An 11,829-nucleotide genomic window follows, 5' to 3' on the forward strand; every position below is an offset into this window, starting at 1 on the left:
CTTTTATAAGGCAACTCAGCATACGTAGATGCAAGACAACACAAGAAAGAGAACTTTCAGGAAATTCAAGCAACTACACTTTTATCGCTTTTTCAGGTAATAATCTTGCGTGAACCGTTGAACCACGAAACAATTATTGATTGTAGTGTGAGTTATCAATGAAGGGATAGTCGAATAAGGCGTAAATGCATTGGTGGTAGTTTATTGATCATGTTGTGCTCAAGTTTCGACGTACATACATACTTGATACATACAAGTACGTAAGATCGACATTTAATTAACACCGTTATTACAAGTCAGAAAAATTGAATGATGAAGAAACAATGAAATATTTTGATAAATATAATTCATTCATTTTTTTTCAATCATCGCCTGCATCCTTGTATGTACTCAATTAATAGTCTCTCAGACTCAGATCATTAACCTCGTATCATTATCCTGCAGATCACCAGTCTGCATTCTCGTATGTACTTAATTAGTCTCTCAGACTCAAAATCATTAACCTCGTATAGACTTGTTACATCGATAATGTACGAAAAGTTTCATAGCATAGCTACCTGCAAACTTGTGCAGTTTTATCCTACCAAAGTTTACGAAAAAAGTAATTAATACCTAAGAATTCCAGACTAATTTGGAATGAATACTGAAATGTGAAATATATGCCTCACGTGGCTCCCGACAAAGTTCAAATCTAACATTATTAATATACCATAAATAAGAATTGTCTAAATCAAATAGGATCCCGTTCGTAAATCACTAACTCAAGTTGGGACTATAAATAAAGAGAATTTGGTAGATAACTATGAATGGCCGATATTTAAAGTAGTAAATTCTGGTTACTGTCCTGCCGGACTCTTACGATTTGTTCACTCAATCGTAGTGTCAAATATATATCAATTAACAAGATGGGTAGTCCTTCGGGCAAGTCGAATCATAATATGTATACCGTATACGGCCATTAGGAACTAGTAAAAACGAACTCAATTGTAATTGTTATAACCGTTGCTGCGGCCCGTATCGAACCGCTTGCTACCGCCAGAATAATTATTCTCTCGTCCACGTCCGCCTCCATATCCCCAACGATCTGTAAAAGAGTATTCGAGATTTTCATTTGCGTTGATACATTAAATGGATCGTACGAAACAAACTTAGTTCCATTGGATTGTTCAACGATCTACGCAAAAGGATCCTTACTTCTGCCTCCGTATCCTCCGCCGCCGCCGCCACCACTTCGCGAAGCCAGCTCGCTTAGTTTGGGATTGATAACCTGATTAGCTTCTTGAAGTACATTGACCAAGTCCTTGGCTTGTCTGCCATTCTGTGGGGTGAAGAAAGCGTAGCTTGTTCCTGTACTTTGCGATCGGCCCGTTCTACCGATTCTGTGAATGTAGTCTTCTGACGATGACGGGTAGTCGAAATTGATCACGTACCTTACGTCATCCACATCTAAACGAATGGTCATAATCTAGTCAGTTCGAACCAAAGTGATTTGATTAGAGATTAAATGAAAAAGAATAATTTCCCTCTTTTAAAATCGGAAAAATATATTGTATTGCCACGTTGTTGTGATAATTACTAAAATCAAGGAAATTTTTAGGATTCTAATTTGTTCTGAAGACTAAAAGTAACTGAAGATTAAGTGACAGTAGTTTGAAAGGATGTAACACAAAGCGTTAAGCCCTCAAGTGCCAAGAGTCAAATATTAATATATTATCTCCGAGCTACATGCGAGAGTGCTGCACGATTCTTTTGACATAAATATTTCATTAATATAAGATGTGAAAAGTTGATGCAAATACAACTTTGTTATGTTGAGTTAGTGATTTGGGTTACCTGGAGGTGTAATGATAAGAAGGATGGATTGTGAAAATACAAACCATTAGATATTTTATTCCAGCTAACAGCGTTCTTGATAAACGTTTACCTTCAATAACGAGTCTAGTCGACAAAGTAAGTCCCGTCTTACTGATCCTCACAGAGCAGAGAGTAGCAATAGTAGCAAAATCAATAGATTGTTGTCTCACATTTGCTGTGGCTTGATTATAGAGAGTGGTATGGTTGTATTGACATTTTCAATGTACCAAACCTTCGACATCTCTTACCCATAACCATACAGCGTGGCGTGATTTGTACCTTTGCACCACAATGACACTCGAGTGGTACATAGGCAGTACCAGAGGCACATTACGTACAATTGCACAAACGATATTGCGCTATTACGTACGTTATCTATATATATATATGCATACTAGCTGAGGTAGCATACTATATATAGTTTCTAGGAACACAGACAGTCAGAAATTTATAGCCGTTTCTGAACACTCTTATATCAATCTGTGCACCATGTGCCTCTGAAACAAAAGGGACAACCAGACTGATTAACATAAATTTCTCAGATGCTCACCCTTAAAATTAACGGATTCATGACAAATTACTTAACTATTTATTCGCAACCTTGTGACTAAAATAAACTAGGCCTGTATAGAAAAAAAAAAAAAATTCATCAAAAAAAATAATACGTATACCTACATGTATATACAGGCATTAGACAAACTCGTAACTGAAGAATGATCTGCAATGTACAAACCAATTTTAGTTACTCTGCTTGAAAAATCATTCTTTAGCAATGGGCTGGAATAAATTCAATTGACTTTTGCTTGCAATGAAATATTGAATATTTTGATTTGAGATATTGAAGCTTTGTGGGAACTCATCTCATCATTTCCCAACACCTGTTTTGTCTTTTAAACAAGGCATAGTACTTTTAATTGTAGGTACCAGCCATGGTAGACCTAATAAGTTCAATTCTGCAATGATGAGAGTACAATGTTGTGCGAGTATATAGTTATCATGATAATTTACTTTGGGATGGAAAACCAATTCCTAGAATAATTGATAGACTTTAAGTTTCAAGAGCTTCAGCTCCACTTCGTTATATTAGTTCGTATGTTTTTAGATCTAAATATTACTTTTTGTTAATGTAGTTTAATCGCAACTGCAATAAAAAATAAGCCAAATATCCGTCCAAATTCCAAACAGTGAGACATCGCTTCATATAACCAGTCTGTGCTACTACGCCACTTTGGACAAAATGGTTTTATAGTGATTTGAGAAACTAATCGCGTAACATGGAGCAAGATAAACCCCGATTCTAAATACAGTAAAAATAAAGTTAGGAAAACGGGAAAATTTTTCTTGAAACATACCCAGGCCACGCGCAGCAACATCTGTCGCTACAAGGATTGAACCCTTCTTGTTTCTAAACTCTGAAAAAAAAAGAAAAGAACGCATTGAATACCTTCAATTTTGGACTTACAAAATCTGTGATTAGAATCTATCAGATCAAACGGAACGGACTTTTACATACTGGAAAATATGGAGAAACATATTATCAGATTCCAGTATTTATCAATCTAATTAAAAAAAAAGAACATTCAATTTGTGGAATTGTAGTTTTCACTATACTGAAAATATCTGTGTACATACCTCTGAGAACGTAATCACGCTCTTGCTGCGATTTGTCGCCATGCATACATACTGCTGGCCACCCGTATCTGCGGATGTTTCTTGTGATGTTCTCAACCTTTTTTTTAGTCTCAACAAATATAATTGTCTTTCCGCCATCGTCGTTAACGTTTCCAATTTCTTGCAGCAGGCTTCCCAATCTGTAATCCAATCAATATTCAATTATTTTCAATATCGAAATATTCAAATTATCCATAGACGATTATTTTCCTAACTTCAATAATCAGTTCTTCTAAGACGTATTTATGGTGTATACAAAAACATCACAAAAATTCTCGAAAGCTTGTGTAGTCATTTGACCGTAGTTTGAGTTTGACATGGAAACAGTTTCTTTCTTTCATATGATAACAATACTTGACTATCAGCTTACTTGGTTTCTTTTTCATGCTCTTGGCAAACATCGATAATCTGCAGAATGTTGTGGTTCGCAGAAAGTGTGAGCGAGCCGATATTCAGTTGCGTGTAATCAGTTAAATACTCTTCAGCAAGGTTGCGAACTTCTTTTGGCCAAGTTGCAGACCACATCAGTACTTGCCTGTCAGGTCTGATCTGCTCAATGATTTTTCTGATTTGAGGTTCAAATCCCATATCAAGCATTCTGTCAGCTTCGTCTAATACCAAGTACGTGCATCTGCGTAAATTAGTAGTGCCCCTTTCAAGAAAATCTATCAGGCGACCAGGAGTGGCAATGCAAATCTCGACCCCTCGCTCCAGGTCCCGAGCCTGGCCTCCCTTAGGTGCTCCACCAAATATGCACGTGCTTCTGACATAGGAAAGAGAGCCGAATTCTGTAGCAACCGTCTGAATTTGCTGCGCGAGTTCTCTGGTCGGTGCAAGGATCAGAGCGATGGGTCCATCACCGTGATTCAGAGGCTGCTGATTGTTGATATGAACAATGGCTGGGAGAACGTAACCTAGAGTTTTTCCTGATCCAGTTTGAGCGATGCCGACCATGTTGCGTCCAGACATGGCAATGGGCCATCCCTGAGCCTGAATTGCTGTTGGTTCTGCAAATCCCTGCTTTCTAATTCCCTGCATTACATAGTCAGGAAAATTCCCCTCCTCGAAATACTGAATAGGGTTTGGAATGCTGTCGCCCTTGAGGGTGATCTGCTTGTCTCCTCTGTAAATTTCCACCTCGCGAGGCAGCCGGCTGGATACGTTAGAGTGGGGAACATAGAAGTCTTTTTTGAATGGTTTCAGGTTCTCATAGTCCCAGTTTGGTTTCCTCAGACTGCTGCCTCCTCGACCTCCACCGCCTCCACGGCTACTGCCACCTCCACCTCCTCCTCTGCTGCCAAAACGACCACTGCTACTGCTCCCACCTCCGCCGCCACCACCATAACCATTTCTCTGACCCCCGCCACCTCCTCCGCGACCACCTCCACTACGGTATCCACTAGTTGATCCACCATAGGTCCTGAAACGATGTGCTGACGTTATTTTGTGAGTTGTAAAAAAGATTTAACCCAAGTAAACTTTTCATTGCCCAACCAATACAAGATAATTTTGACTGTCTGTGTGATTTAACCCTTCATTCAGGAATTTATTTTTACCCACAATAACAAAGGTTAAGTTCAAAACCAATTTCTGCTGCTCCAGTAAAATAATTAAAGTTGAAAAAAAAAATAAAAAATACCGTACTGAAATATGACTCGTAAACTTAAAAAAAAAAATCATTTTGCAGTATACCTGAAAAAATTTCTAGTTTTCAGAATACATTTATTTTTAAATTTCCTAGTGTCAACTTGACCTGATATGCACAGTATATAATTTTTCATACATATTCACATGAAGGGTTAATACAGACAAAGCTACCACTTATTACCAGCTTTTTTGTTATCTTTATTACCATTCTTGAAGCAGCATAGACACATATATTGTTATTAAGCAATAAAGCACGCGAAATATCAAATCCCGTTTTCATACTAGACTCATACGAAATATCAAATTTTTTTATATAGATTTTGTCATGCATGGGAGGTATCACAAAGCAACCATTACTGGTAGGTTTGTTTGGTTTTTTTTTTTTTTTTTTTTTTTTTTTAATATATATATATATATATATAGGAGCGAAAATTGAACTGGACAGTCCAATGACTACAAAATTGTGCCACTACACAATTTATTATCTTTGACCAACGGGTTATCATCACTGAAATTGGTTACATTCAAGTTTATCATTGATTGAAACAGCTTTTGCCAATTATTATTATTACCTACGAAATCGATTTTCCATTGTTTGAGTGCCAAAACAACTGCTTAAATCGCTTCATTAGCCACGCAGCGCCATATTGTAAATTTCATAAAAGCGGTAAAGGGAGGAGGGATTCTCTATACTGGACGAGAAATCAATACATGCGGTTGACGTAATATTCTCAATTCGTACGAGATAGCACGATGCGGAAATGATCAATTCTTTGAAAAAATCACAAACACGTATGCGTAACTAAATATAAAATCTGTAAATAATTACGTCGGCAAGAAGCCAAGAACAGCAGCAGCAACATCGATTGTCCGTCGAGTGACGAAAATCCGGTTATTGATCATGTCCGTTTGGCGTTTGAACTAGATTGAAAAACTAATTACAATTGCCACAATAAATACGTACGGAAAATGAAACACCTGTACTCACATCTTTGATTTAACTTGGTCGCTGCTTTCCCGGTCCCGTTAATTACGAGCTGATTGTAAATGCTGAAAATCGAAAATTTTTCAGCGCTCGCTGTTTGTCAACTGCCGCGAGATGTCTGTAAAACAAAACACAAGAGTGGTAATTGATGACAAGAAACGTTAGCGGCTTCTTACATTTCATATCATAAATTCAATACTCAAATACTAATAACGATTAATTAACACAGAACTACGATTATTTACAGCTTTACAAACGCCTCGGAGGTCTTACCTTTCTCACGGCTCGGGACGGAAAGAGGGACCAAACCATAGAAAAATTATAACCAACCTAGAACATCATTCTCCTTCTAGATTCTACTAGACAGTCGTGCACCACCTGGAATATAGTTAGACTCAAGCGATTGCCGGACAAATGCAAAAAAGATCGCATGCTTGTGATCCCGTTCCAAGTAAGCCTGCAAATATCATTATATCTACAAAACTATTTATCTAGTCGTAACGAAATATAGCCTAAAACCTAACAAGACGTTGTAGCTAACCACAGAAAATAACATAAAAATCTGTTCTGCAGTCCGGGAGTTAATAAATTAACACATGGTGAACACAGGGACAGACAGTAGAGAGACGTTGAGTTTGGCACTGTTTGGTATGAGAAGATGAAGGCCGGAAGTTTATGGCTAAGTTCATCTATCATGCACTGGCGTCGCTATAATAAAAGTCAATAAGGCCAAAAGGCAAAAAAGGTCAGGGAACACAGAATAAAGTGACAGCTGGGTTCTCCACTTTGTTTATGAGGTCGAAAGATAAACTAGCCGTGTGTCATTCTGGTGGTCCTAAAATTCCGTGAGAATAATAAAGAAAAAGAAAAAGGAAACATATTTCGATTGCGCAATGTTACGAAAAATTTCTCAGCCATCGATTCCAGTAACAAGTCTGACAGTGCCTGTCAAAGTCGTATAGCCTTTGGTTAGGGGATTTTTTTTACCATTTTTTCGATTTGTTAGTTTCTCCCCATTATACACATTGTATATTTAGCATTTGCTATTTTATACTGAATTTACAAGCTGGCGTGACAAAATTTTGTGAAAATACATATTTCGTAAAGATTATACAATGTCTGACAACGGTGGACAAGCTAATATGTCTGGGAGCTCAGGAATTGCAAAAAAATCTCGCCGAGGTAAACGAGCCAACAACAAACCAAACCCGATAAATGTTGAACAAATGCTTGCTACTACTTTACAAAAGATAGAAGTGCGGCCTAAAAAGAGACCCCCTAGAAGACCAAAGGCCTTTAACCAAGGTTCGAACAGTATTGACAATAACTCCGAAATCTCACCTGCCGTTAAGTTGAACACTGTGCTCCACGAGCAGGTAATTCCACATTTTAATTACGGCTTCTTAACAAAAATATTGTTTAATCATTCTTTTTTATATCAACAGACTAATGCGATAGCTGTCAATCATATTCAAGCACCCATTGTTCCACAAATTATCCAGAATCAAGGTGTGAACTTAATGAATAAAAAAAAGCTGTCAACAAAGTGCAAGAAAAACCATCTCAGTAAAAACCAACAAGTCATCCGAGGGCAGACTGAAAATCTCAGCATGAACATTGCTGTTGGTGATGCCGGGGGAAATAGAAGAAAAAATAAAGTTTCAAACACTCCGGGTAAAAGCACGGAGAATAAAAAAGGGAACAAAACGAGTTTCCCAGATTACATACCTCAAACATTAATAAGAAAGTTATTAGTTAATCAAACTTCGAAGGAAATTGAATATGTAGAAGGAAACATAAGGATAAATCCGAAGTGTTTTAAAGAAGCTTATGTTGCGATGCCTAATGACGAAATGGATATTTTGATAGATGGAATTCATGATAGAAACAGGGCCCTAGAGGGAGATTTGGTTGCCGTGAAAATAAATCCTACGGATAAGTGGCGTAATTTGAAATCAAACAAACCGCAAAAGACTGCAACAGTTGTTTGTATATTGGAGAAAATTCACCCTAGAAAAGCAGTTGGGTTTCTCAAAGTCATGCCTGATAAAAATAATCGGGTTGCTCTATTTGCACCCAGGGACCATAAAGTACCTCGATTAACTATTGATTCCACTTACTGGCCCCCCAACTTTTATAGCGATCCAGAATCTTACGCCAATATTATGTTTTTCGCCGAAATCATATCGTGGAATGATGTCAGATATGCTCATGGGTATGTGTATTGTTGTGAAGCAATTTGAAACAAAGAAGTGAAATAGCATTGTTGGCAGACTATCTGTACGTTAAAAATCTGCTTTAAATTTTATGAATTCGTGTTGATTTTAAATTGTTCCTCATGAGTTACAAGCATTGAATTTAGAGAGAGTAATAATTTTTTTGTAGAATAAAATACATAAAATAGAGCAAAGAAAATAGCAAATTTAATTTCACAATCTATCTTGTATTCTCTAAATTACCAAATCGACATGATCACTTACCCTACTAAAAGCATTTTTAAATTGCAGAAAAATTCTGAAATGCATAGGTAAAACAGGAGATCTCAGGGCAGAGTCTTGCGCAATTGTGCTCGAATATGACCTGGATATGACACCCTACAGTACAGAATTGACGCAAGACTTACCACCAAGTGACTACCAGCCTGTCGCAACAGACATCGATGGACGAGAAGACTGGAGAAAAAAATGTATTTTCACCATAGATCCAGCAACTGCTGCAGATTTGGATGATGCAATGTCGTGCAGTCCCATGGAGAATGGAAACTTTGAAGTAACTAATATACTCTCAAGATTTACCCTTCATTGTTATCCTGATTCAATGAAGTTCTTGCTCGTTACAGGTGGGAGTTCATATTGCTGACGTGACGCATTACCTGAATGCATTTACGCCATTGGACCAGGCAGTTGCACGACGCGCAACGACTATTTATTTGTCAGATAATGTATACCACATGCTGCCTAAACAACTGTGCAACGTGTGCTCTCTTCTGCCAGGCTATGATAAGCTTGCTTTTTCCGTTATATTCGAAATGACACCTGGAGGTGACATAGTCAGGCACAGATTTACCAAGACTGTTATCAATTCATGCTGTCAGTTTTCCTACGAGCATGCTCAAGTTATGATTATGAACCCCACTAAAAAGTGGTCAAATGACGAAATCCCTGTGATCAAAGGTTCCTACACAATATCAGAACTGTGTACCGTTGTAAACAATTTAAATAATCTAGCAGTGAAAATGAGGGAAAAAAGGTTTGAGAATGGCTCGCTTAGGATAGATCAGCCAAAGCTGCATGTAATCGTCGACAGAGAGTCAGGATTACCTATATCGTTTACGCTGGAGGAACAGAAAGACAGTAACAGGTGCAAAGCAGACAAATATACGCTAGAGTTTAGTTTGAAATTTGGCTTAACGTTTGCAATTTCCCGGTTTTTATTCTATGTAGGTTGATTGAGGAGTTTATGCTCCTGGCAAATATGACTGTAGCCAGGCATCTCTATGAAAATTTTCCGGACGTTTCCTTGTTGCGTTGTCATCAGCCCCCTCTAATGCGAAATCTGTCCAAGACTCAGACAATGCTTGAAAAGTTTGGGATCCATATAGATATTGAGAGCGCGGGTGCCTTGCAGGCCAGTCTAGTTCGATACCAGCCAGATCCCTGTGGTAGTACCAAAGATTTTTACCTGGCAAAGTGCAGGGCTGTTGTGATGAACATTCTTTGCGCGAAAACCATGGCAGTAAGTATGATTCTTTTCATTTAAAAATGACCTAACAGTATTTTGGGAATTGGTAGAATGCAGATAGTCGCAGCTGCAATGGTGTGACTAAACAAGCCGCATGTAGCTTAACGAATAAGGGTCACAACTACATCTGATTGGTTATTTCAATGTTTTTTTTTTATTTTTGTCTTTTAAACAATAATTTTCCTCTTATAGCGTGCCAGATATTTTTGTACCTCAGTCAAAATGGACGCTGAAACATTGAAACATTATGCTTTAAATGTTCCTCTCTATACGCACTTTACATCGCCGATCAGAAGGTACTCTGATTGCATAGTGCACCGATTACTGCATGCATCCATTCAGAACGCTTTACCAGTTCCTAATTGGACGCCAAGTCTATGCGCTGAGTAAGTTTTAACATTAAAAATTCACAAATGGGATAATCATCTCCACTCTTTGTAACTCTCTCTTGAACAATTTTGGTTTATTAATCTTTGTATAAGCGTTACTGAATGTGAGTGAATGCAAAAGTTGCAAAGTACGAACTGCGACATTCCGGGAACGATTGTTACGAACTGCATGATCGACACGTAAATGTTATTCTTACAAATTGCAGGATAGCAATGAATTGCAACAGACAGAAATACAATGCCAAACTAGCTCAAGAGGCGTCTAGCGAATTGTACCTGACCTATCTTTTGGGTCTTACAGGGCCCGTAAACACCACTGCCATCACACTTGACGTGAAAGATCGAAGCATTGATATTATTCTTTACGAAATGGGTATTAACTTGCGAATTTACTTTGCTGAGCTGGAAAAGGTCGCCTCAGTTCATCACGTTGAGGAAGATGATATACAAACAGTAACGATTGTTTGGAAAGATTCGAATATGTCGCAAGTAAGTATAGTAATGTTGAATCACCTTTGCCCGATTTGGATATTCGGTACTAGGCTATGCGCAATTGGGTTTAATTTCCACTCGTCATTTGCAGGTGATCAACATATTTAGCATAGTAAATGTTCGGGTCAGCAAAGATCCGGCAAAGAATCGTTTACTCGGAGAGTTACTAGCTCCGATGCCACTTGATATTCAGGCCTCAGTACAAACATTATAAATGACCATTTGAATTATTGACGCAGTTCACTGGAATATAGCACAATCATTGTAATTAATTTCGGAAAGAATTATATACTCACGAGATAATTTTTTTTAGCTATGAATTGACTTCTGCAATTTTGATGTATCCTTAACAAATACTGTATATTTTTATCATCATGTTTTATGAATATATACATATGTTTTTTCGTTTTACCTGAATACTGAATTTTTAGAAAAACAGAAGCAGCAAACAGCTTCTTCACTTTTAGAGGTTGTTTTTTTTTTTTTTAAACAACGCTACAGTGTTCCTGTGATATAGATATGAATTGTCCCCCCGTTTCAGAAATTCAGTTATACAAACATATGTGTTTTTGACTGAGTAATGCGGTATGTTTGTACTGTATGAATTAGCCCCGAGTTTCTGACTTTTGAATCAATGTAAAGTTCATAACAGAAAGTTATTTTCCGCCACCAACCTCGAGCTATTGATATCAGATTTTACAATCAGACAAACACACGCCAGAATACGAAATTGACAGCACCTGTATGTCGTAAGGGCCATAATTAACTACAACGCCGTTCATACAGTTAGAATTATAGCTGTCCAATTCCATTACACAGTCCCAAACATTCTCGGAAATGAACGGATACTTTTAAATTAATCAATCATAAGAAATCAGATCTTGATATAAGAGCATTCACAATAATGCGCGACGTAGTTCAACACGTTTGCAGTCGGTGACTCCACACTTGAGCAAACTTTGATTTAATACCAACTTTTGGAGATTGGATTTCAAGGCTTATTTGGCCGTACGAATAAATTTTTATTTAGTTATTTACACTTAACAATAT

General features: G+C 37.6%; 2 protein-coding genes across 9 annotated transcripts; one reads left to right on the plus strand and one right to left on the minus strand.

Annotated features, from left to right (window-relative positions):
• Positions 1–186: 186 nt before the first annotated feature.
• Positions 187–6,515, minus strand: LOC107218180 (ATP-dependent RNA helicase p62). 5 transcript variants are annotated; one of them, XM_015655961.2, is made up of 8 exons: positions 6,431–6,515; positions 6,161–6,275; positions 6,002–6,093; positions 3,896–4,945; positions 3,487–3,665; positions 3,207–3,266; positions 1,195–1,446; positions 187–1,084 (listed from the first exon to the last, which is right to left on the minus strand). In XM_015655961.2, exons 3-8 carry the CDS (start codon positions 6,073–6,075, stop codon positions 981–983), a joined length of 1,719 nt encoding a protein of 572 aa, XP_015511447.1. In that variant the 5' UTR covers positions 6,076–6,093; positions 6,161–6,275; positions 6,431–6,515; the 3' UTR covers positions 187–980. The 5 variants fall into 5 exon arrangements, 4 of the variants coding, with proteins under 4 accessions (XP_015511447.1, XP_046596082.1, XP_015511449.1 ...); XM_046740126.1 differs by having other exon boundaries at positions 6,002–6,106; XR_006904419.1 differs by lacking the exon at positions 187–1,084 and adding an exon at positions 1,878–2,351 and having other exon boundaries at positions 1,309–1,446.
• Positions 6,516–6,865: 350 nt separating this feature from the next.
• On the plus strand, positions 6,866–11,184 carry LOC107218181 (DIS3-like exonuclease 2). 4 transcript variants are annotated; one of them, XM_015655965.2, is made up of 8 exons: positions 6,869–7,533; positions 7,603–8,372; positions 8,665–8,926; positions 8,997–9,517; positions 9,601–9,892; positions 10,091–10,284; positions 10,494–10,776; positions 10,871–11,184. In XM_015655965.2, the coding sequence occupies exons 1-8, from the start codon at positions 7,273–7,275 to the stop codon at positions 10,991–10,993; spliced, it is 2,706 nt and encodes a 901-aa protein (XP_015511451.2). In that variant the 5' UTR covers positions 6,869–7,272; the 3' UTR covers positions 10,994–11,184. The 4 variants fall into 4 exon arrangements, with proteins under 4 accessions (XP_015511452.2, XP_015511453.2, XP_015511451.2 ...); XM_046740129.1 differs by having other exon boundaries at positions 7,328–7,462; XM_015655966.2 differs by lacking the exon at positions 10,871–11,184 and having other exon boundaries at positions 6,866–7,533; positions 10,589–10,758.
• The last annotated feature ends 645 nt before the right edge of the window (positions 11,185–11,829 follow it).

Source organism: Neodiprion lecontei, chromosome 5, assembly GCF_021901455.1.
Source record: "Neodiprion lecontei isolate iyNeoLeco1 chromosome 5, iyNeoLeco1.1, whole genome shotgun sequence".
NCBI classification, from domain to species: domain Eukaryota; kingdom Metazoa; phylum Arthropoda; class Insecta; order Hymenoptera; family Diprionidae; genus Neodiprion; species Neodiprion lecontei.

Excerpts from the sequence above, each read along its gene's own strand:
- LOC107218180 (XM_015655961.2), bottom strand. The coding sequence starts at position 6,075 with ATGATCAATAACCGGATTTTCGTCACTCGACGGACAATCGATGTTGCT. Across the intron at positions 4,946-6,001 it reads GTTCTTGGCTTCTTGCCGAC|GACCTATGGTGGATCAACTA; the intron begins GTAATTATTTAC and ends ACATCGTTTCAG. Across the intron at positions 1,085-1,194 it reads CGGAGGATACGGAGGCAGAA|ATCGTTGGGGATATGGAGGC; the intron begins GTAAGGATCCTT and ends ACTCTTTTACAG.
- LOC107218181 (XM_015655965.2), top strand. The coding sequence starts at position 7,273 with ATGTCTGACAACGGTGGACAAGCTAATATGTCTGGGAGCTCAGGAATT. Across the intron at positions 8,373-8,664 it reads GATGTCAGATATGCTCATGG|AAAAATTCTGAAATGCATAG; the intron begins GTATGTGTATTG and ends TTTAAATTGCAG. Across the intron at positions 10,777-10,870 it reads AAGATTCGAATATGTCGCAA|GTGATCAACATATTTAGCAT; the intron begins GTAAGTATAGTA and ends CGTCATTTGCAG.